Source organism: Pieris brassicae, chromosome 1 (genome assembly GCF_905147105.1).
Source record: "Pieris brassicae chromosome 1, ilPieBrab1.1, whole genome shotgun sequence".
NCBI classification, from domain to species: domain Eukaryota; kingdom Metazoa; phylum Arthropoda; class Insecta; order Lepidoptera; family Pieridae; genus Pieris; species Pieris brassicae.
The window spans coordinates 16,978,350-17,003,921 of NC_059665.1; the positions used below are offsets into that span (position 1 = coordinate 16,978,350).

Here is a 25,572-nt window from a genome sequence, read left to right on the forward strand (position 1 = left end):
GCCTCCTGGGCACTTTGCAGGCTTCACAGAGCGACCTCACTGTTCCGAGGATTTCTGCACGTTGTTTAGTCACAGCCTCGCATTCCAGGACTACGTGGGTGACTGATTCCTCTGCGCTGAAACAGCCTCTGCACAGGGGGCTGTCTGTCACGTCTAGGACATAAAGATGTTTATTAAGGAGACAATGGCCCGTAATTGTCCCTATCATTGTTTTTAGATTGATTCTATTCAAGTTTAGAAGTTGTTTGGTAATTTGGCAGAGCTATTTTGGACTGTCTGCACCCCGCACCTTGTGACCAACGTTGATGTTGGAGTTCTGTGGATCTTTGCCATACCTAGGCTCGCACCTGCGAGAAGGATAAGGGAAGGAGCGGATACGGACCAACAGGCCACATCTCCGAACCTCTCCTCGCAAGGTCATCGGCAGCATCGTTGCCAAGTGATCCACTGTGTCCCTTGATCCACTGCAGGGTAACTCTGTTTGTCAGGGTTATTGCTTCCAGTGCATCGTGACACTCCAATATCAATCTACTGTTGGTCTTTTTGCCTATAGTCTATAGGTAAAAACTGATCAGAAACTTAGGGCGCTTTAAGGGGGAAGATATTTTGTTTTCGATTTAATAAAAATCTCTCATTAAGGGCAACTCTGACATAAGGATATAACGTATCAGTATTTGAAAAAAATCTAATATTACACAGGTATTGCCATTTCTGAGCTCTCTTACCTTCTTTTTCTCCCAATCCGTAGTTAATGTGGCCCAGCCTAACCCCTTACACCACCATCTTGCGGGATATTTTTTGTGTTTTAAATGTACAGTTTAATTATAGTAAAAAAAACACTAAGCAACAATACGAGAAAAAAATTAATGATTGCCTAAAGATATCAACAAAAGACGACACTTGCCTCATGAAAACTACTGCCTAATCAGCGCCTAGCGATGTAAAGTAAAATTTGACAACATTGTTTTAGGTCTACTTTTCACGCATTTAGAACGGATACGTTTGTTGCTGTTTTAGTGCGGTTTCTATGTAAATTCTTGTTCTTGAAGAGAATAACGTATATATATGTTTATCAACACAGACTATAGAAAACAGAGATTAAAATTGTCAATTGTCACTATCTATTAACAAACGGCAAACTATCAAGATTTAGAGGATGCAGATTGCAGATTGGTGGTATTGCAATGAAATGAAATGAACTGAAATCGCAACTTCGCGGAGAGAATAAATAATAAAGAAAAGTAAAAAGCGAATAATAAGTTTCATACAAACTTATGGACTGAAAAAGCACACAAGTCAATGTAATAATAGTTTCATAGTGGTAACAGTTTTAAATCAAATTGAAATATTTCAGTGTCTGTGCCAAGGACACAATTGAGAAATTAATGTTTATCTCGCTAAGACGCCTCAATTTTACACCGTGCATTTTGTTTTTACGCTAAAGAATGACTACTTCGTCAGAAGATGTGTTGCTTAGTGTTAACCATGTGCGTTATAAAAAGGGCGATGGGACACTGTATGTAATGAATCAAAGACTAGCCTGGATGCTTGAGAATCGAGACACCGTTGCTGTATCTCATAAATATGCTGATATTAAAAGTAAGAAATAAATCATTAATATGTTACAAATAGGTAGCTAGAAAAGTTGTATTGTTAAGAACCCAATAGTCAATCCTTACTTAATGTAATCATGTGTAATGGTAGTACTAAACAAATGCGAGTATAGATTTATTAAGCCTTAAAGTCCTCATAATAGACTTATTCAATTGTCATTTGTGTATACTAGAATTATAACAAAAAGGAAGCAGTTGATACTTACCAGTTTTTTTTAAGTAATGTATGATAATATATACTGTGTGTATTACAGCTCAAAAAATATCTCCCGCTGGGAAACCAAAGGTGCAATTACAAGTGGTATTGCATGATGGCACTTGTTCAACTTTTCATTTCGTTAACTCTGCTGGAGCAGAAGCACAGGCTAAAGACAGGGATCGAGTTAAGATGTTGTTACAGAATCTTCTTCCTAAATTTAAGAGACAAATAGATGGAGAATTAGAAATGAAATCTAGGTATTTTATACAAAAAAATAAAATAAAATAATATATTATTTATGTTTAAATTTTTAATGAATATGAATGAATGAATATGTGTAAATAAAAACAAATAAAAAAAGAATAACATATTTTACATTTTATTAATATAAATTTGGTCCAACATTAATTTTATAATTGTATTAATACCATTTTTATAAATGTAACCCTGTAAACTTATGAAATCCAAATAAATTCCTTAATTATAAATTTCAAAATTTGTTCCAACTTGATTAAAAAGACTGTTTTAGCAATTCAATTAGTTTGACTGCAAAGCATTTAATCATTAAATTTATCTGTTACCTAAACTTTTTTATTTCAGGTTATTATCATTACATCCTATTTTGAAGCATTTATATGAAGACTTAGTTATATCAAAAGTTATTAATAGTGAAGAATACTGGAATACCCCAACATTAAAACATTATACAGAATCTACTAATTTGAAGCAAGAAGCTGGTATGTTATGTTTGCATGCATTAACAACAGCGGTTGGGGCCCCTAGTCTTATATCTCTCACAAAAGTATATAAGCTTGAAACACATATAACACACCCTACCTAAAACCAAAGCGACTAAGTCTAGAAGATGTGCATGTCAAACAATCTGGAGGATACTATTTGATTACATTACTTATTTGACTTCGTAGAAGTCAGGAGTCAAGACTACCATTTATATGTATAAAATTATAAAGCTCTTAGTAATGAGCTGAAACAAAAACGATAATTGTTTCAAATGATATATAGCAAATAAATTTATACTTTTATAGGTGTATCTGGAGCATTTCTAGCAGATATTCAGCCACAAACAGATGGCTGTAATGGTCTTAAATACAATCTCACACAAGATATCATAGATGCAATATTTAAAACATACCCGGCTGTGAGAAAGAAACATGTAGATTATGTTCCTAATAAAATGACTGAGGCAGAGTTTTGGACTAAGTTTTTTCAATCACATTATTTTCATAGGTAAGTAATTTAAGACCTTTTAATAATGGAGCACATGTTTTAATTTTTTTATCTGTCGATTAATCAAAAGAAAAATATTTGACTATGTGTAGATTAGATTGGATGAAAATGTGCCCTAGTGCCCAACTGAGGGTGCATTCATAAAATTTCACAACATATCTCTACTACAACAAACAACCACTTTTTGTGTTGTTGCAATTAATAACGAAACTTACTTTCCTTTAAGCATGGTTTTTTTTTTATATTTTCAGGGATCGTATAGCATCATCATCTAGTAAAGATCTGTTTGGAGAGTGTGCCAAAATGGATGATCAGGCGATCGCGTCCGCAATGAAACATACCACCTTAGATCTCACAGTGAGTGGTAGTTCACTTTGTTTCTAAGTATATCATAAATTTAATAATTCTCACTTAAACAATGTTCTGTGTTAATTTGGATCGCAAACTACAGGAGTTAATATAATCTGTATATGGAATTTAAAAAGTGTACATAAAATATTTCACAACTTTATAAGTGCTTTCTAACTTCAATTTTATTAGTGCAACATAAAGTCTATCTACTCATTTGTTATTATAAAAAATAAAAAAAGCCTATTTATTTCTTGCAAATAACAAAGTAAACTTAATACTATTTATTACATATATGTTATGTATATTTGTTATTATAGGTTATTGTAAATAGTAACTATCCTTTGTGTAAAGATCACAAAATCATATCATCCTACGTATGGTGAATTTACCCAATTTGATCGTATGATGTAACGTGACACATACAATGTTAGAAACGGCAAAAGCAACGCAATGTTAGATGTAATATTTGATTTGTTTAGTATTTAAATTAAAATGTAGATCACAACAAAATTTGGTTTTGATAGGTCGCTTATATTAAATGTTACTTGTAAGTAAATTATGGTATAATGATTTTTATAAGTAATACTTGAAAAATGTTTCCTATTATTTGTTTTCAGGTTGATTTACCACACTTTACAGAACCAGTTCCCCTTTTACCTGATGAGGAATACACAGAAAAAGAAAAGGACAGTAATTCCATTCATCGCAGCATGATAAAACGGTTTAACCAACACTCAATTATGGTAATCAGAATTATGTAAGCATAGATGTTCAGTTTATTATTATGAACTTAAGCTTGCTGTTTTATAATAATAAACTGAAAATCTCTCTGTAACTCAGTGGAACAACATGATTTTTAGTTATTTTATAGACAAAATATGTTTCCACAAGATTCAAACTCAATGACCAATTGATCTGAATAAATAAAACTGAGATCTTTGACTGAGAGGTTTGATATCTGTTATTCGATTATAAATATATTTTAACAAAATATTTTCTTTTTTTCTACTTTCTTGAGTCATCAAAGGATTTTACTGATTCAAATGCTTGAAGACATTGGCATGTACTATTTATTTATTTTTAGATTATTTCTGTGCGTTGTATGTCGTAAAAGATACTCGTTGTTCTAATTATATTAATTTATTTTGACAGGTGCTTAAAGCTAGTCACAAAAATTCAAGCAGTAGTAACAATAAATCAACAAATAATAACAAAGCTGAAAACGGCGTTAAAGAGGCAAATGGAATAGACAAGCGATCAATGGATGAGAGTGAACCCGTGGACAAAAAAAGGAGAATATTAGAAAAAATTAAATATGAAGACTTGGACGATGAGAACGATACTAATCGTGCGCCGGAGTTGAAATTGTCTAAGGTACATTCTAACTTTACATATCATACTTAGTTGACTATAGACAGATCTTTTCACAAACATTCGAATAGACAGTCTATTTAGGCTTAGGCTCATGTCATATCTCGAGTTACAATCTCGTTGAGCAATGTCAAATATGTCTTCATATAGGAAAAATGGTTTGACCCAATAAACAATGACGCTTCTTAGTCAGTAGACTTTTTGCCTTCATTTTTTCAAAGATATATGTTATCAAGACCTATAATGGCCATTGTTATTATTATAAAATCTTATATATTTGTATTACGATACACAACTATCGTTACAGTTGACGTGTTCACTATGGGGAAGAATACTGACTTTTTATCCCGACAGAGGGCGTAAAGTCGAGTGGGCCTAAATGATCTGTCAAAGCTGTCAAACTCCATACATTTTTTTGTTTACGTTAGCGTTTCTTCTAAACTTTGTCTAAAATGACGTTATGTGCTGCCTTTGGTTGCAAAAATAAAGGAACTCATGCATTCCCGAAAGATACTAAACGAAGAAAGTTGTGGGAAAGGGCCCTAAAACGGAAAAATTGGACGGCTTCTAAATGGTCCAAGTTATGTTCAGATCATTTTACCATGGGTTTGCCATTCTGTAGATTGTTGCTGTTGTCTGGTACTTCTTTCAATGTCAAGTATTTTCTCCGGAGACGGGTTCATTAACAGTAAGTCTGTAAGGAGTTCATCCTTTAAACTTTTCTGTGTATACTGATGGTCATTTTCAACAGCATATGTATTAGCTGGCCTGATCGTCTGTAGAATGGGCATGGTTGTGTTACCATAGGAAACTGCCATGTTTTTATGTGGTCATTGTAGTTTTCCATCATGTCCTCTTCTTTAAGCGGCAAGTAGTTAACACTCCGTGTCCTTCTGCATGGCAGCTCTTGTGCTTGCTTGGGGGAGTCAAAATAGACCTTCCTGGGTCTTAGTAATAGCATGGTTTTGTACGGACCATGTTTTCAACTCCATGTAGTAGCACCAACATATGTTTGGAATGGGCCTCTATTCCGCTCCCAGCATCACATTCGCAGTGGCTTTGCTCAATGGAACCATCGGGGTTTAGTTTAACGTCAACTACATAAAATATTTTCTTCATCTGTGCTTTGCACTGGCCTTGGATAAAGGTGAAATCACCATCAGCTGCAGCACGAGCGGTTAGCAGAAAACGTTCTTCATACATTTGTCTGCCTTTCAACTGTGCTTGAAATCTGAAACAATAGCACATAATTTAGGTGTTTTTGGAAAGTTCAGTGCCACTTACGCTATCCGAATATTCATAATTATAGTGGATCAAAGAAAAATTCCTGTAGTTCCATGTTTACCTTTCCACAAATGCTTGAATAAGTTGGTTTGTGATCGGAGGTAGAGGCGTCTTTCCGTTTATGTCACAGAAATATTCAGCTGCTGGAGCATTGTAGGCTTCGTCTTCCTCGACTTCTTTAGCGCCAAAATTGGCATTCCGGTCATAGGCTTCCAACCTATACAACAAAAAATCGTAGTTAAAAAAAATAAGATAAAAAGATACAAACAACAATATAACCAAAAATATTCAAAGTTTAATTTTATCTACTGACCTTTGAATCAAATCAGCTTTTTTACCAGCTGCAGAAGCTTTCCGTTTTTTTAACTCACCTTTAGCTGCGGCACCGTCATAAAGGAGTCCATTTTCGTCACCAAAAAGCAAAAAGAGAACTCAATGCGAACGGTAAACAAAACAATATGGCCGTGACAAGGACATCTCGCTGGTGGCGACATCTGTAATTAGCTTTGCGTTTTGTTCCCCATTATGTTGAAACTTGATAAATTAATGTCAATAATATATAGAAAACTTTGGCACATCTTATACAATTTTGTCCTCTTAAAAATATATTGTTTTTTACGTTATATTATTTGTTTATAGGTCGAACGGTATTTATTAGGTCCATCTTCACAAGTAACACAATCTACTTCAAGTAGCAATAACCCACCGCCACTGTCAGCGTTGTCGTCTATATGTCAGGTAATCTATTTATTAAATATGAAATTATAAAAAAATTATATCTAGCTTCTAGAGTTCTAAAAAACGTAAAACGCTACGAAGGATTATTTAGCGTGTCTATTGGATAGAAAAATGACCAATCAGATGAAGCGAAAAATATTTTATTATAATTAATTACAGTGTTTCGTTATTAATATTGTCAAATTTCCATTGCGTGTCTATTGGCACGTAATACGGACTCTTCCATATCTTAAAAGAAGATTCACTCACGATTGTCGTCTTGTGCTCTGTGGTATGTCAAACTTCATACAGAAAAAATAGTTTGACAGCTGTTAAGTACATTAAAGATTGATTGACGTTTTAGAATACATATATTTTTGCACTACTTGCCTATCTTATCATTTTTATTTTTTCTTTACTCACAGTGGTTGCCTGGAAGAGATCGCTCGTAAGCGATAAGTTGCCCTCCTTTTGATTTAATTATATTTAAATTTTTTATATTGTAGTGTAACGAAGTGTATATAAATAATCTATGGGAATCAGACTTACCGTTAAATTTAGTTTCTTAACTTCCAATTGTCCTTCATAGATAACCTTCGTAGATTACAATGGGGAGATATTTTGGAGTATGGCTGCCGAACTTGAGTCGACTCATCAAATAAATTTGAATAATCTACGCCTACTACTAACAGTATAGTGTAACAGCCACTTTATCAAGTATTTTATTTAATACTAGGCGTGGTCAAACGGTCAGCAATGCCTGCGTCCGTTTCGTGTAAGTGCTGCGGCGGCAGTAGGGGCTTTGGGAGAACTCAGTCCCGGAGGCGCACTTATGAGACAACACCACGCTGCATCTATGGCTCGTTAGTATTGTTTAAATTTTTTATATCCGTTTTTGGTTTAATTTGGTAAATAGTCAAAGTCATAATAACTTTATTCATATAGATAAACAAGTACACTTATATACGTCAGAAAAGAAGTTAAATTCTTTACTATTATATTTACTACCAGTTCGCAAGTCAAGGGCGTAGAGCAGGAAAGAAGAACTGGCAAGAAACTTTCCGATGCTCATTTTATTCGCTAAATTTTGAGTCAAACAAATTGTTTGAACTGAAGATTCGTCAAGTTTATAAAAAGCTTTACTGATTAATTTACGTTTGACGAAAGCTTTGAATTTATTTACTGATAAATATCTATATTTCGCAGTGAATTCGTTAAATCAGACAGTTAATTATCGTTAAAACGTTTAACTATCTGTCTGACTGAAAGCCAGCGTGTTGATTAACAATGCAAAACAAGACTCCGCCATGATTATTTCATTTGTTATTGTTATTTCTGTGTGATCGTGAAGAACTGAGAGCTTGGATATTCCGTGTTTTCCTTTATTGTAAATGTTTAGGTTAGTCTTTACAGTTAGTTAGGTTAGTCTCTAGTTAGGTCTTGTTGCCTAGACTTGCCTGACGGAACTTAAGCGACTTGATTGAATATCGAGTAATTAACTGTCTAGAGATTCAATTAACTCTCTGATTTAACTACTTTACTACGATATATATATTATTGTTTCGTTTGAAATGTATAAACCGAATGGAAACAGGAGGTATCCCAAACACAATTTAAAAATTATAGTGATTCATGTGTCCTTTTCCACTGTCTATATATGTTTTGTTCTTGAGATTGCATATTTGAAACTATATTTTCAATCCCGTTTTTAGAGATTACAATGTAATAGAAAAATATTTAAATAAACAAACTGCAAAGTATATTATGAAATTCCAACTTGTCCCATTTCAGAGTTAATACCATCGGACATTAAATTAGAGTTACACCGTATATACTACTCGGGCGGGGAGTTACTCCGGGAACTCTGGCGATGTTTCCCACAACCCGGCGCCGGCACAGATACAGAGGATCATGCGGCGAAGGCCGAAAAATTCTATGAAGCGCTACTACGCTTTAGAAACGTCAAATTGCGGCCATTTGAGGTGAGTGAATAAAACATGAAACAGAATATTAAAATGCAACAAAAACTAAAAGTTTTTAAGCATTTGCACACTGTATTGTATGTAAGTTAAGGGGTGGGTAATATTAAAGTTAGTCAGCAGTTGGTCTATATGATTGAACGTCCATTCTCAGCCCTGTCGAAAGTATGAAGTGTATTACGGACTCGTTACTTTGCTTTATAGAAACAGCACTAATTTGAAGCTATATTTTTATAATAATAGTATATTTGTATTTGTACTTTATAATTATGTTGTTATTTGCAGGAAAAAATGCTTCGTGACCTTACGCCACTAGCGACATCTTTAACGCGACATATGAACCAAATGATAGACGCTGCCTGTTCCAAATACGCCCTTTGGCAGCAGAGACAAGCGAAACTTAGATAGTACATGCACAAAATTAAATTCTAATACAGGGTGGTCGCTATTGTATCAAAAATAAATACTGATTCAATAAAGATTTTCTCTATGAAAATTTTTGTTTCGAAATAAATTTGCAGCTTTTGAAACATTGCACACAGGTAAAAACGTGTATTTAAAATTACTTATACCAAATCTTTGAAAAGTAAATAAAAATTAACTAATGAAATTTTGTTAAAAAACGCGAATTCTTACCCGTGTCAGTTAAGATTTTCTAATAAATAATGCAACTACATAATCTTTCTGAAATATTTATTAAATACTAGCGGTTTCTCACAGATGGATTTTTTTCTAATTATGTAAGAATTCTTGCAGTTTCAGTTAATTCGTTACAAAAGACAAACCTTTCCATTTCTCTTTTCTTTCATTGTATGAGTTTAGACGGAGAATCTAACGGTTTTTGTTTTAAACTGTGTTGAAGTAAAATCCGAAACGGGTTTTTAGTCTTATCAACATTTCAGTATCACGAATTCATTTGACATATAAGTTAACGCTTATGTCAGCTGATCTGAAAATTGACATGATGCGTGACATTGCGAATTCTATGTCTTATACCTCTTAGTACATATTTATATTTATTGCTACTTTTTAACATTATTTTTTCTAGCATTTGTGTTCCTACGTCATAGACAAGAATTAATTCACTAGCTTTTTCGAATATTTTAATATTTGTAAAACATTAAATTTGTAAATAATTCGACAATAACTCTTAGATATAAGCGGAAGTCAAAATTAATTGTTACCATTGGCTATACTAAATTAAGTTTAACGTCCTTTAAAAGCGTTTTATGGGTTTTATCAACAATATTAGCGATATTTTTATTTAATTGAATATTTTAAGGATTTTTTACGTAATACCTGTTCTAAAAATAACAAGAATCCCAATCTCGTTATACTAACAGTGCGTAATAAATAACCACGTTTACCTAAAGAAATATCTTGCAAAATTCTTAAACTGTAATTGTATCAATGTTTTGAAATGTATATGTAACAAAATGTATGTGAATAGATATATAACAGTTAGAACTGCTAAAAAGTCTTAAATACGACCTAACTAAATCGTGTGTAAATATTTATTTTTCAAGAATTCATAGTTTATTTTGCTTACCATATAAGTGAGAGTTCAAAGTCGAGACTTACTGTTAAATACGACTCCTATTTCTCAAAAACGTATTGGGTATTAATATACTAAAAAAATCTTAATCTACACTTATAGATTACCGATAAATATATATTATATAACCCTTAGCCATTGAAAAATGCTAAATTCAACTTAACATGTTTAGGTAACTGAGTCATAGATGGCGTGCAATGCATTTATAATATTAAAACCTACATAGGATACAGAAACCTAAAGTGATGATTTTATTGTAACAGATTCTCTAAATTTCGTTTTAGTGAGACTGGAAATGTATAAATAAATTTTTTGTACAGAATCAAGAAGTTTTTTTCTATGTCCCTTTTTATCACGCACATATTAAATAAAAAAATGATACAAAGAAATGTAACATCACAACAGATAATATATTGAAGGCCGAATAAAAGAGTTTTCAGAACTCAGCGGCCGGCTTGATAGTATCGACAACCTTTTATTAGTGTCAGTAATCTAGAAGTCTGGCTGCAACTATGATCCTTTGCTTATGAGAAGCCAAGCGTCTACTTCCGTCTTAAGAGAGCACTGAGAATCCATACTCCTTTCACAGTGCAGCATAACTATCCATATGTAGTTAATACTGTACTTAATTATACTTACATCTAACACTGTCGTCTTCCGTTTTGGACCTTGGACAACTACTTTAGCTATTCGGACTAATACCTGCAGCTGAGTTTCATCACCGGACCATCAAGGCAGAATACAGAATACCATCCATATCACCTCGACGTTCCACAACTGAGCGTTTCTTAAGACAGTGTTTGCCGCGCACCACCCCTATGTGGAACCAGCTGCCCACTGAAGTATTTCCTAACCTATTGAACTTAGGGTCCTTCAAGAAAACAGCGTACCAGTCTTAAAAGGCCGGCAACGCATTTGCGAGCCTTCTGGCAACGACAGTGTCTATGGGTGGCGGTATCACTTAACATCAGGTGAGCCTCCTGACCGTTTGCCTCCTATTACATAAAAAAAACGAAATGAACCATATATGTATAACAATACCAAAAAAATAAAAACGTCGTTCTGAAGAAAGTCAAAAGGGGGGAAAATTAAATTAAAATAAAACAACATTTTAATGTTTAACAATATATTCGGGTCACTTGACGTGCCATTCTTATATTTAACGGTAAACTCATTTGATAAAAATATTATTCGCCCGTTAAATACATAAGTGTAGCAATTAAATAAAAAATACTGTGATACATGTATTATATTAAAATATAGAAATAGTTGCTTGAATACTTATCATAGCATATAATATGACTATTATTCCTAATAGTGCCGGCGTACAAAATCTAGTAATGATACGGGGGTCAGCGTTGCTCTTAGAAAATACATGTACGTTACTTACAATTCACATTTAAAAATTATTTTACAAATATAGAGCATCGAACTCTACCTAATAATCGATCTTGCATTTTATGGACTTATTCAGCAACGTATAAGCTTGAAAGTCAGTGACTTTAATTTTAATTTATTTTTTATTAAAATTTAATTTAATTTATATGATTTTAAACTAGAGAATTGAATTGCAGAGGTTGGTGGCAAATGTACATCCATCGCTGCCTGAAACATGTCGTATATTTGGTGTGGTACACAACATTGTACGTTTAAAAGAAGACAGTTTCCGCCTAATAAAACGTAGACTGAAGATGTAATCGTGGTTACGATGTTTTCCACGAAAGAAATGTTGAATAAACCAAGTATAGTTGAAACTTTACCGAGAAGCAACGCTACCCCCGTAATATATGCTTGTATACATTAGAAGTGCTCTCCAATATAAATTCATTGCAACGAATAACTTATAATTATAATTAAAAATTATTTCATCTGGGCAAATATTTTAAATCGGTATCGCGCGATAAAGGAAATTATGTAATAATTTTTTTAATTAAAATGGAACACATAAATATTTTTACGTAATAACGAATATAATAGTAATCGTTACTTTATAGACAATTTAGTATATATATAAAAACATATAACATAGGTACAATCACAATACAATAATAGAGTATTCTCGGGAATGTTTGCATTGTATTATTATAACCAGCTGCATTATGTTATGTTCCTATACTATAGAAGATTACAAATATTGCACGAACCATCTAAATATAAAAACGTGTGCAATTTAAAACCATAACCTCATATTCGTAATAAGTGTAATAAATAAATATATCTATAATTTAAAAATATTTTCAAATAACACTGTCAAAAATGACAGGTTTTGACATTTCGAATGACTTACATAATTCACTTTCGTATTTTTAATAATTAAAAATCAACGTTTGGCATTTAGATATTAATAATTAAATTCGTAAATGGCATAATATTTAAAGATTTGCAGTCAATTTAGAATTTCCTTAATTTTTCGTGACACCTTTTTTTTAGAGTTATTATACATTTAAAATCGTTTAATTATGTAATAAAATTATAAAAAATTAACATGTTTTAAAGCGGCGCCGGTATTCTGTATTTTTATAGGGACACCGATCTCGTTTTGTATGCAATTTCAATGTAATTTTCATATGGCAACCGTGCGATACAATGACATACAAGGAGTCAACGCAAAGCAATCGATATTTTAAGTTTACAGAATACCCGCGCAGTCCTTTATTAGTATTAAGAACTTTTAAGGACCAACTAGCTTACTTTGGGCAAGATTTATAACCACTCTCTAAAGAATTATTGGGGCAAGGGCCAGAGGTGACTGGCACATCTAAATTCATACATACATTTTGAGGATAAAAAAATTTTTTTACACTACCCTGATGTTTTAAATTTTTGTAGGTTGAAAATAGAGATTTAGTTATAGTTTAAGTTTGGAAGTCATATAACCTACAAATAACGATTATGAAAGTAAAAAAATGTGAATGCCTTCATTGTTTATGTGTTTACAGTGTATTAAAGTTCCATTAAATCTTGAAAGAATATAGATAGAGTTCAATCAATTCAAATTTAAGGCGATTTTATATTGGTGCTAATTCTTACTACACTAAAATTTAGCATATATTTTTATCGCAATAATTCACTTTATAAGATGTAAAATGGAGTACATTGCTAAATTATTTTTTTATAGGAAACATCTTATAAAAACTATATGAATTGATAAGAATTAACACAATTAGTTGTTATATTAGAATTTTGTTATACGCAATTTATATCGGATATACAAATAATTTATCTAAAAGCCTTAACGATCCACACAATAAGAAGGATGGCTAATATAATAGCGATGGTGATGAAAAAGAACATTCTTCTCCGGTACCTTCTTTGATATTCCGCAGCTTTCGCCAATTCATCAACTCCAGCCTCCACAGAGGCACCCGCTGCCTCTATATGGCTTTCTACTGTATCTGGACACAAGATTAGTCAAACATTAATGTCGACCAGAATTACTCAATAATTACACAATTTAGGGAACAAAATTTTGTTGTCTATTTTACTGATAATTTTTTATTCCCTTAACAATTATAAATACTTAAATATAATAATAAAGGGAAATAATTTCCTGTACTACTAACCAATAGATTGTGCCTGGGCATTGACCATCTCAGCAAGATCCTGCATTATTTGATTCACGTCTAACACATCAGCTTCAATCTTATTCATATAGGCCTCTTTCTCCAGCAGCATGCTCGTCTCAAATTGAACTAGACGCGCCTAAAAATTAAGAAAAAACAAACGTGTGTGTTTAATTTCTAAATTTAATAAAAATATTTAAAGGCTAAGTTAAGATTAGAATAAACTTTATTGCAGTAAAACTTAAATATTAGTTACGCATTGAAATTTTCTTATATAACTTTGGTATTTTTATATAAAATAGACCAGTTTTTTCGGATAATTAATTTGGTATTAATTTACTTCTTCTAAAATGGTAAAATAAGCAAGTTAAGGAAAAACTGGCCATAAGTGTAACAAAAGAAAACCAAGCTAGAATGGGAACCTTCCCCGTTTTTTGATTAAGTCACATGTCACTAGTATGGATTATCATTTAAAATATAAATATATTAATTACTAATAAGAACATATTTACGGGAATCAGTATCAAATAAAACGAGTGAATACTATCTTAAACAAACACTACCGAGAAACCGACTTAAATCAGTGCAAGTAATGCGCCACTAGATGGCGCTGTCGGTTTTATAAAACGCGCTATCGTTGTAATTTTATATTAAGGTAAATACGCTCTCGAATATTTCTAGTTGTGTCCATGGGCGACGGTTTCACTTACCGTTGTAAAAACTTTTTGTAAGGCCAACTTCATATTAATGAAGGAGCCTAATAATAAATCAGATCATATTAAGCAACACTCCTGAGCTACCCCAAATCTGAATTCCTGACTTGTGTTAAAAATTAAAGTATACAAGATATTTCATGTCTTAGGCAGGTTCTAAATAATCATTATAATATTGAACTTCTGATTATATAGTATTCGTGGTAGAATTTAATGTGGAGTCTTGATATGCTTCAATAATTACCTGTGCTTGTTGATTAGCAAGTAGACTGGCCTCTTCGTCGTCAGCGATGGCCTGCCTCTCCAGCGCTTCGGGGTCATTCTTATTACGAGGCTGAGTCGGCATATGCGCCGCCATCTTTTCGGTTACTTTCTAAAAAAAAATGATTCATGACGTTAAATCGACCAACAGTTTAAAAATGGTTATAAAATTTGTTCCTGAATTTAAATTCTCGTACCAATTGCTTAGAGTTGGGAGGCACACGAATAAGGCTTAGCAGCTTTTAATACAGTTTTTGTAGTATCTTAGTACTTATATATTTACCTTCTGAACGGAAGAATAGTTAGAGAGAGCATCTCTGAAGGCTTGCGTAAGTCTTTCGACCTGCAATTTTTGGGGTTTATCGCCACGTCGGACAACTACGCCTAAGCGCTGGATGTCGCGAGCAGTTGCCGATACTGAGCTATTCACTTTCTGTTGCGTGTCATGGCTGGAATCATAGGTATGAATGAAATTCTCTTGAATGTCGAACTACCCGTCAAACTCGTGTTGGTTAAATATATATGCGCATAGGCATATTGGAAATTGCCGGGAAAATTGAAATTAGGGCCGGAATCACCAATGCTTAAGGAAACAATAATAATTAAGATATTTTGGTAAACGATTTTCAATTCTTATTGTCTACATAAACTAATTACGTCAATGATGGTCCATTTTGAAGTGTGTGCGTAGGTACTAAGAAGTAAGTACTTAGTACTTGAGACTTAAACCAAAATTTCATATTTAATAACTGCGATGTTAGTTGTCCGTGTATAAAGTAGATACAACGGGACACCACTGTGTTTTTTTTTTGAATGGAATCTCGCTGTTGGCCTTAAGGGCCTTTACAGCTTAGCTTAGGCTATTTTGGCGAGCGTAGCTCGGCCAAAATGGCGTTTTATGCCGCGGCTAGCGCAAGGGCGTCTCCTGTGAGACTCGAACCTCGGCTTGGGCCGTCGCGGGGTGGTCAATCGCCTGAAGGGCAGGACGGAAGCTCACTGGAGTGAGCGAAGTGCGAAGTAAAGGTCCTCGCCCGGTGAAGGCTGTTTTTTACCCTAATCCGTGAAATTTTATTTTTGTAAGCCGCGCGGGCGGCTTTTAATTTATCGTTTGCTACAGTAATTGGATCGTCCGGATCTGTTAGTATGTGTCGGGGCCTCCTACGAGCCCTTTTTGTCGGGAAGGGGTAGGACACCACTGTGAAATGATTACTTAAAATACGATCAATGTCAACTAGTAATAATAGCGCGCTGTAAAAACCTGTTCGCGCCATCTAGTGAGAAAATTTCTAGGGATCTCTGATTTATTTCTGAGCAACACAAAAAAGGTTATACAGATTTTATTAGAGTGGTAAAATATATATCATCTAGTTGTATTTTTTTTTACTAGACTTTACTGTACCTTTAAGCTAGGATTATCTACTAATTACTGATGTTTAACCTATTTGACAAGTTACTTTCAGTTAGAAGACTTACAATATTATGGCTAACAACTTTAACCTAGATCACTGACTGACACACTTGTCTTAATTTAGTTCTTGAACTAATTTACCTATTGTAAATATAAATTAATATTCATTGAGGTATAATAAAATTCCTGACTTTTACACTTAGCTACAATGTAGCACCAAGTTTCCGCCTCAAGTATTTTTCTCATGTTTACAGAATATAAAATCAATTAACCTTTCAAGAATGTAATTTTTAATGTAAAAATCAAGTTAAATCAAAACATAGCATGTTTTAAAATATTTATATTTACTTAAGGATCACTTACATTTTATCCCTTAGCTGTATACTATCACTAGGTCCGCCAATCTGTTTCATCATTTTTTCTAAAGTACGGAGACCACTATTTATAGTATTAACATTATCAGCAATCCCTTCACTGAGATTATACAACTCGGTTGGGCTAAAGTCTGCGAAGCCTACTGCAGGAGGTGCTGCAGTTGCTCCATAGTCACGACTGGAGCCACTTTGACTCATAGGTTCTCGTTCTGACATCTTTTACTGAAATATGTTAATGTTAGTGCTTCTATACATTCGATAGTTTATAAAATATTTATGTAAAATTAATAAGACAAGTAAAAAAGATGTTGTCAGTTGTTAACCAGACTATAAAGTTTGCATACTTTCAAAATAATTTGCAATGGATATAAGTGTAAACAAAAAAACTCATACCCTACCTTCACGTCGCAAAAGATTACTATTTAGCTGACGGCGATTGATGATTCACTTTCAAATGCGATAGATATAATATGCTACAATTATTTCGTAATACTTACATTATTTTTAACTTGATGAACCGGTTTCACAATACCAAATAATCTAGGAGCGTAAAACGAAATTCTCGTCTTCGTAGTCTTACAACAATTAAAAAAACATTCGTATTTTGGTTTTGGTACTAGTACTTATCAGTCATTTGAACATTTGTTGAAAGTTGAAAGTTAAAACTTGAGAATGGAAAATTCAATTTTATTCCTATAATAGACGTATGTAATATGACAACTAAGAAATGAAGTATGACAGTGACTGCGACTGCGTACATTTTTTTCAATAATATTACTTTCAAATGACAGTGTAAGCCATTTTTCAAATTCTCCAATAGATGGCATCTATTTACAGTACTTATATATTGTGCTAGCTGGGCAATATATATTATGTAGTGTTCACCCTTAATTTTATTTGGATTTGTCCAAACTTGAAAATGAATCTTCGTATGTCGATAAGTAGAACAATTTAAATTTAGTTTATTTCCATTTTATAAATATCAAAAACTGCTTTTGCTTTTATATAGAGCAAATGTATATGATTAACGCTCTCTATAATTTATTTTTTCACACTCCATGCCGGACACATAAAGCAGTCGACACCTGCAGCGTGATTAAAAAGTAATGTGAATCCTTGGAAAATAAAATGTATCGAGTTGTCTGAACAGAATCTTAATTTGCATCGTGAATACTAACGCACGCACTGCTTTTATTATTTACGACTCCTTACACGCACCGAACTTATTTTGTAGAAAATGTATAAATATACATAGGAAAGAGATAGTGGGTAAAGGCTTATGATTTTGATTTAAATAAGACTTTATTTTATTTTTCGCTAACGTTTTTTTACCTTATTTAACCGTCGTCATAAAAAGCGAGTTGTGGTGTTGCGTTATTTGGCATTTTTCTGAAAATGGTGTTTGCGTTTGTTTAAGTTAAGGTGATTTGTGCATAACATTTATTCGAGAGTCGTAATTTAATCACCTGCATTCGTATGTAGCAAAACATGAGTTATTTTAATAAATCCAACAAAAAAGTTAAAAGCGTCCATTAGCCGCATTCAGGCGGCGAGATACACCTATTGAGGTACTATCTAGACAAGTCTAGCAATTTAAACTTAAGTGCTGAGTTCCTGCCTTGAGCATCTTGCGCGAATGGAATTACTTTTGTATTTTTTGTTTCGTAAGACAAATAACATAAATCGTAATCGTCAAATTTGTTTTAAGCTTCTTGTTAGTGACAGTTTTGTCCTACTGAGATAGACAAACTTGTCTTTTGCTAAGTTTATATTTCTAAACTTCTGAACATTACATTTTCAAATAGTTTGTCGAACAATAGAACCCACTAAAAACCGATTACAGCTATTGGGCCTGCCTAAGTTCACCTTTACAATTACTTCATTTATTAAACATTGAATTCTTTCAGATAAATTTAAGACTTGGACAAGCTTATGACTGTCATGAAATTTGTAAAATAATTTCAATACTGTTTATAACGATTATTTTCCTCTAGTAAGATTTAATGTTTAATTAAATATGTCGAAAAGATAAGTAATATTTTATCAAGTGTCTATAGTTTCTGACTCTTCCATAGTCTTGGTGCCAAATAGTGGCTATAAGGCGCTAAAGGTATAATTAGACATAGATGGTTGGAAAGTTTATCTCATTACCGTACAACCCTTAACCTTTACAGTTTGTTGAACATCGACTAACGATCTGACATATGCGCAGGCGATGACATGTCGAAGTTACGGGTAGAACCGGTAAGCGTTTAAATATTGAATGACTGCTTTTGATATAAGTTGGAAAATAAATATAATTTATGTATATAAGTAAATATAAGATACTGCATTCCAGAATCATTAACTCACCAGACCCAGGCTACAAAATCTTTGTTAGGATCAAACTTTATTATTTTTTTATTAAAAACTTCAAAGTATTAATTAAACAAATCAATACAATTTATAATTATTAAATAATAAGGTAGGAATAGGCACACTTTCATGTGATTTCTTTCAGTTCACCGTTTAAGGCAAAATTAAATTAAATAGAAGCGCAAAATGATTTAATAGCGTAAGAAAACGTACAAAACAGGTATAAACAAATAAATAATGATTTCTTAATTATGTTAATTATACTATGTGTACAAATAATGCTTGTACGGTGGAGATTTAAATGAAGAGTAATGTAGACTTTATGTTACCCTTCACAGAAACAATTTAATATATGTTATCTGGGACTTTTAAGACAAGAACACCAATTGGAAAATAAGCACTTCGGTTGAACTACAGCACAACGACTATAGATATGGAATAAACTAACAACGTTTTCTTCACTCTTTGCCATACGCTAATTGGTGAACACTGATTGTTTAAAAAGATTTGCCCAGTACCTTTGTGCTAATTAAAACTATGCGGTTTAAATTTTAATGAATTGGGTATATATATTTATTATTTTATATAGAAAAAAAATATTGTTATGATCAAATTACGACTGGCATAAGTATACTCTATTCAATTTAGTCTTTGGTTTAAACGAATGTAACTAAAAACAGTTCACCGGATTAAATCTCCAATGTAAATATATAATCGCAAATATGGGGACAGTTTAAAATTATCAATAAGCATTGGTAGACAGGTCACATGAAGAGGAAAAGGAGTAGACCACTCTTAAGATGGGTTGATGAAATAAGAGCCGTGGCAGGTGGCACATAGACCCGAACTGCCCAGGTCATAAATTTATGGTGGCAATTGGAGGAGGGCTTTGCCAACAAAAGGCAAACAGACAAGCTTGTCGAAGGAATGTAAATGTTCAATTATAAATAAGTGATTTTTTAAATACTAAACATGTTTATTCTAGCTTAAGCTTAAGTAAAATTGTATTCTATCTGAATAAACGCTTATATTATTATTATAAGTGCCTGTAAAATTGTGTAATAAACATGTTGTTTTCTTGCAAACGAAGCGGCAACTACTTATTACAAACTAGCCGTGTAGCTGTCCTATATTAAGTTTTATATTTATGTATAGATAATTTTGTTTTTTATTCGTTTCGCCTTTATATGATTTTTTTATTTAACCTTACGTTTTAGTAGCTACATACCAACTAATGAAATTTTTTGCTATGCTGTAACAATACTGTAACAAGATAAATCTTCTCCAATTTATTGAAAACTTTACTAGATTTATAAAAGACGTGTACTGGTTAAGCCCAATAATAATTTGCGGAAATTATAATTAACAAATTATCGTATCCACATCATATATGAAGTTAGCAGGAAGTTTACAAGCACGCGCGTCGTTTCCTCGTTCGCAGGATGTTTTACCTACTAATAGCGGTTTCGATACGATACGTATAGGACTTGTAGAATAATTGATTGAACTATTGTAAGATAGCTTACATTATGACGATACCAATTAAGAAATTTGTGTAATTTACCTTTTTAAGAAAATATGTATCCTATTCTTACATCTCTCCATATTTTACATTTATACATTATACGGGCATTAAAATACTTGAATGATTTTATTTATATAAAATTGTTTTTTTTATGGAAAAACTCAGTGAACAGGACAAATAATGACCTATTCCTTTAAAATAATCAAATTTCGTCGTAGAAATTCAGTTACTAAAGAGAGTGAAAACTCATACTTATTGATTCCCTTTATTATTTATAAATCTTCTAGGTATCTAATAAATGTTAGTTGTCATGTCGAATTGTAATGTGTAAACATACTTTATAGTTTTTATTTTAGTTAGGTCTAAGCTGGCGCCTGGTACATAACACCGCTGACTCCAGAGCACTCCGGAGCACTCCTACTTTCCTCGCTCAACAAAGTATCGCAATACAGCGAGCAAACACATGGACTTTTTAAAATCATTTTATTTTCTATTTACATTATTATTATTACTATGTAGGTTAATCATATTATAAATAATATCAACATTATTGTAATAATCAATGTGTAGTAATAAAAATTCTTTGGAGGAGATCGGAAGCATTATTCGAAAATTTCAAAATTCGCGGCAAAACGTATACGCGCTAAGTAGATCTCGCAGACCTAAATCGTTACGTGAGTGCTAAATAAATCGACTTATCTATAGTAGTGATTCAATAAAAGTTCCTATTTCGTTTGGCATCTATTTTTGTAGAACAGGTGTGGTTTGTGGCTCCATCAAGGTCAATGCAGTTACATATAAATACTCACTAGATTTTGTCTGTTCTATATTTGTAGCTGATCATACTATGGCCATTCTAAGTAAGATTACTTCATGATTAAATTGAATAACGTTTCATTTCATTCACTTCGTGTTTCATTCCTGACATACATACAATAAAGTCTAATTCATTAGGTAAAATGTGTTTATGTGTGTTAAATTAATTAAACATACCTAACTCTAGTTAAAAAAATTCCAGTAACGGAAAAAATTGATATTATTTTTGTACAATTTTAGTTATCTAAATTAATGCATTAACACGATTTACAGGTTCGACTGGCGCTAGAGCCGATAAAGACAGAAATATCAAAGAAGTGTCAGCTGTTATATCTGGAAGATATGCGTTACTTAAGTACTTAATGACTTTGGATGATATTGGTGGATATTCTTTCAAAGGTAGAGGAATCACTATAACGAAACATCGATTTCTGACTAAGAAATGATTTCTCCTAGTCTAAATATCAACAAAGTGGCGTTTAAGTCATATCAATCTTTTAAAAAATTTCAATACTTTTATTATAATAAAAGAAATAAACTAAGTAAATGGTTTTTATTGGAGTTTACTCCTTAAGAAACGATTTGAGTTATAAGGCCCGGTACGCAAAACTTTATGAGGAGTAAAATCAAGTGTAACACGAAAAGTTGAGACGTTACGTAGAAAGAGACAAACATATATATCTGTAGGATTGAACGTGTAAAAGAATGATTCCATCTCATTCTCTCTCTAAAATTGGATTTGTATAAATTTAACACAATTATTATTGTTATTATTATTATTATTTATATTGTTTTCTAACATAATTTATGTAATACGCTTTATTGAAGTAATATAAATAATCCGAATAATTACAGATATATGTCTGTTTCTCTTATCATTTTAGCAGATGCGTTCATTTACCCTTTTTTTCTATTCGATATATATCATAATTATCGTTCGTAAGGAGAAAACTCCAATCGTGCGTCGTAACTGACACACACACACATTCTCACTACAATATTCTGCGGTTTGCCAATTTGGAGCACAGATTAGTAATATTATATTAATGAATCTGTTAAATGTCAACATTATAATGCCAGTTTTTGGTAACTTAAAGGCATAGAAAAATAAATGTCATACAATTTGAATGATCATGATCCTGATTAGTTTTTAGTATTTCCATAGACCACCTTAAAAATTTGTTACTACAATATTACGAAACCTATTCGATTTTAGGTATTGTTCCAACGTTACCAGCCTATTGCAAATAGCTCTATAGGTGAAAGTTCCTATACTATTATAGGTATATAATAGTATAAATCTATTAGGTACACACAATAACGCTTTCGCGCACATATAAATTGTTTATGAAGATAAATGATGTGTAATGCACCTAATTTGCGTCATTAGCGACCGGAAGCGAGAACAATTGCGTACTTGCAGACCATGGGGTTGATCATTTGATCAATCAATATTAATAAGTAAAAAGCAAACTGGTTAACTGCTTTTCTTTTATTTGAAATTGGTTATATACAAGCGAAAAACAAATTGGAAAATAAGTCAAGTGGCGTACAATCCTGAAACCATTTAGCACGAGACACTTTTGGGGGTCTCAATCATTTATATACCTAGTATAGCCATAAATACTGAAACAAAGTAAAACAATTTTTATTGCAAATAATATTTATTAATTTTAAATACCTTAATATAAAACAATTCAAAATATGAAAAGCTTATTCGAAGTGGTCTCCATTGGCTGCAATATAGTCCTTTAAACGTTTAGGCCAGATATCAAGAAAGCACACACTCTTTCCATGGGAAAATTCTTCACTGCCATTCGTACGGATTGTGTTAAGGCGTCCTAATTATCTCGTTGTACCTATTAATATGATATAAAAATGACAGATTAGGAATTCTAATGTAATATTTTGTTAATTTTCAATTATAGCAGTATTTATGGCCGGCTTATACTTTTTTGTGATTTTCAACCTGTATTTCGTTCGTTACGCCGGTAATGAAAACTATGAACTTAGCATCAAATCCATTAAGTAAACCTTAAAAGTGTTTGAGATTAATAAAGTTACGGGAATGAATTATGCATGTTTCTTGGATTTGTACATTTGTTTGCGTGTTTCTCCCCCGAGAATGCGTGCGTGCTTCTATTTCATATCTTTGTTTTATATTTATTTTATTATTATTAATTAACTATTAATTACTTATGAAGTCACATGGAACATGGTGTAATGGCTGCAGCTCCTTACAAACATGGCGATTAAAATGAGTGGCTAAGAGTTTATTGCCAGTTCTTCTCATCCGTTCTACGCCTATGATTTGAGAACAGACAGTAAAATTAGAAGCATTTAATATATATTTTTTTTTTGACGTTCATAAGTATACATTGTGTTAACTGTATGAATAAATGATTTTGGCTTTGACTTTATTTAAACAAACCGGAACTAATTCTAGTATTAAATGCAAAATACAAGCTTAAATAAAACATATTTTATTAAAATTATTATTTTTTAATACTGACAACACTTATTATGTTCAAGTACTTGTAAGCTCTCATCCGGTGCAACGAACTTCAAAAGTCCGTGAAATTTGAAAACAATAGGCATGAATTATTAATTACATGTCAAAAAGAATATTTTTAAACGTATTATAGTACTTTGTCAATGTGTAGTATTGTATATGCAATATCAGCTTTTCTTTCGTTAGTTTTTAATAAAAACAAGTTGCATTTTTTAAGTAATTGGTTAATTATTGTAATTAAGGATATATTATTTGATTGATCAGCAAAAAAGGGGTTTTTAAGTGGTTAACAATTTGTCAATATTCAATTCCGATGTCAATAGACAAGAAAATAAATTCTGACCAATTTAGTTCTATAGAAAGGTCGTTATTAATTTTTATAAAATCTATTATTGTATGTAAAATACTGGCACAAAAAACACTACAATTATGTTATATTATCGTTCTAAAATAAAATCAACTAACAAATGATAGGTTTTAAACTAATAAATCATTTCCTTTAACTATCTGTTAAGTATATAAATAACTCTAATATCAAATAGACCATTGAAAATCATAATATCTATTAATATTCTACAGCAAATTGTATCGTAATGCAATTGAAACATTAACATAATTTATAAGCAATAAATTTTAAGGGTAAGCTTTACGTATAGCAATTACGCAGATCTCTCTATCAGAGATGAGAATATTCCAATTTGTACCATATTTCCAAAGTGAAGCGAAAAGATCTTTAAAATGCAAAATCTTTAAAAAGTAATTTGACATTTCAAGACAAAAATGATTTAAACGATAAATGGCTAGATTTTATACGTTCAATCGTAAGTCTGAACTAACTCTCATTTGGTAGTAAAATGTCTGTAATAAGACAAAAACGAGTAGCTTTCTACACGTAATACGTATGTCTAAATAAGAGAATGTTTTGTCAAATTTTTCGTCACAACGGATTTACAACATTTATTACGTTTTCAAATAAAGTAGTTTTTTTTTTTAATTTTAAAACTACGTCTAAAAATGGCTAGAAATCCATAAAGAACTAATTGTATATTAACAATATACTTTGGTATTATTGACTGGTGCCAAAGAAAATAAACCAGTGAATCTCATCTTAACCGATACATAGTAATTAAGTCGGGCACTCAACTTGGTGCCTATAAATCCACGCCGTCTTCCATACGATAATAATTGAATTTACCACCAAACCTACTATTATAGGTAAATATTAATAATACTGAACTACAAACGTTTGTATCCTTAATTTGATTAAACCTTTTTTTTGCATTATAATGTTGACCACATTCCGTTACATATTTTAACTCTTCCAAATATTTCGATTATATTGACGACTTGAGACGATATATTTAACCGTTTTTAATGCTAGGAATTTAGGATCTAGGATTTTAGGAACATTCCCATAATGTAACATCATATTGGAATTTTGGCAATTATTTTTTCAGTTGATCAGAGTACTGATTGAATGCTGATTCTAACAAAAAAAGACGAATTTTTATTTTTTTCTTACTGGATTTGTCCTGTTTTTCCTGCTTAAAAAGATATTTAAATTTTGGGCCAACTCTATTACGTGATTTTTGTGTAAATCGATCAATAAAAGTGTGTCTCTTAAGAGCTTCTATGTTATTATATTTGCGTCTAATATAGAATCTTTCATATTTCACATTTGTTCCTCTTGTTGTCCGTAGTTTAGGCGGTTAAAGAACAAGCATTGGT

General features: G+C 32.1%; 2 protein-coding genes across 2 annotated transcripts; one reads left to right on the forward strand and one right to left on the reverse strand.

Annotated features, from left to right (window-relative positions):
• Positions 1 to 1,149: 1,149 nt before the first annotated feature.
• On the forward strand, positions 1,150 to 10,633 carry LOC123711437 (general transcription factor IIH subunit 1). The gene is made up of 11 exons (XM_045664027.1): positions 1,150 to 1,599; positions 1,868 to 2,069; positions 2,413 to 2,549; positions 2,859 to 3,060; positions 3,312 to 3,417; positions 4,029 to 4,154; positions 4,564 to 4,785; positions 6,706 to 6,804; positions 7,520 to 7,646; positions 8,575 to 8,765; positions 9,048 to 10,633. The coding sequence occupies exons 1-11, from the start codon at positions 1,446 to 1,448 to the stop codon at positions 9,168 to 9,170; spliced, it is 1,689 nt and encodes a 562-aa protein (XP_045519983.1). The 5' UTR covers positions 1,150 to 1,445; the 3' UTR covers positions 9,171 to 10,633.
• A 1,105-nt stretch (positions 10,634 to 11,738) lies between these two features.
• LOC123712600 (syntaxin-12) lies at positions 11,739 to 17,336 on the reverse strand. Its single transcript, XM_045665790.1, has 6 exons — positions 17,134 to 17,336; positions 16,626 to 16,858; positions 15,138 to 15,303; positions 14,838 to 14,966; positions 13,881 to 14,019; positions 11,739 to 13,712 (listed from the first exon to the last, which is right to left on the reverse strand). The coding sequence occupies exons 2-6, from the start codon at positions 16,850 to 16,852 to the stop codon at positions 13,537 to 13,539; spliced, it is 837 nt and encodes a 278-aa protein (XP_045521746.1). The 5' UTR covers positions 16,853 to 16,858; positions 17,134 to 17,336; the 3' UTR covers positions 11,739 to 13,536.
• Positions 17,337 to 25,572: the final 8,236 nt, after the last annotated feature.

What these genes read in the sequence shown, in the direction of transcription:
- LOC123711437 (XM_045664027.1), top strand. Translation starts at nt 1,446, where the DNA reads ATGACTACTTCGTCAGAAGATGTGTTGCTTAGTGTTAACCATGTGCGT. An exon ending in TAAATATGCTGATATTAAAA is followed by an intron (nt 1,600 to 1,867) that starts GTAAGAAATAAA and finishes TGTGTATTACAG; the next exon opens with CTCAAAAAATATCTCCCGCT. An exon ending in CCACGCTGCATCTATGGCTC is followed by an intron (nt 7,647 to 8,574) that starts GTTAGTATTGTT and finishes GTCCCATTTCAG; the next exon opens with AGTTAATACCATCGGACATT.
- LOC123712600 (XM_045665790.1), bottom strand. Translation starts at nt 16,852, where the DNA reads ATGTCAGAACGAGAACCTATGAGTCAAAGTGGCTCCAGTCGTGACTAT. An exon ending in ACTATTCTTCCGTTCAGAAG is followed by an intron (nt 14,967 to 15,137) that starts GTAAATATATAA and finishes ATTTTTTTTTAG; the next exon opens with AAAGTAACCGAAAAGATGGC. An exon ending in TTGCTAATCAACAAGCACAG is followed by an intron (nt 14,020 to 14,837) that starts GTAATTATTGAA and finishes CTTAATTTTTAG; the next exon opens with GCGCGTCTAGTTCAATTTGA.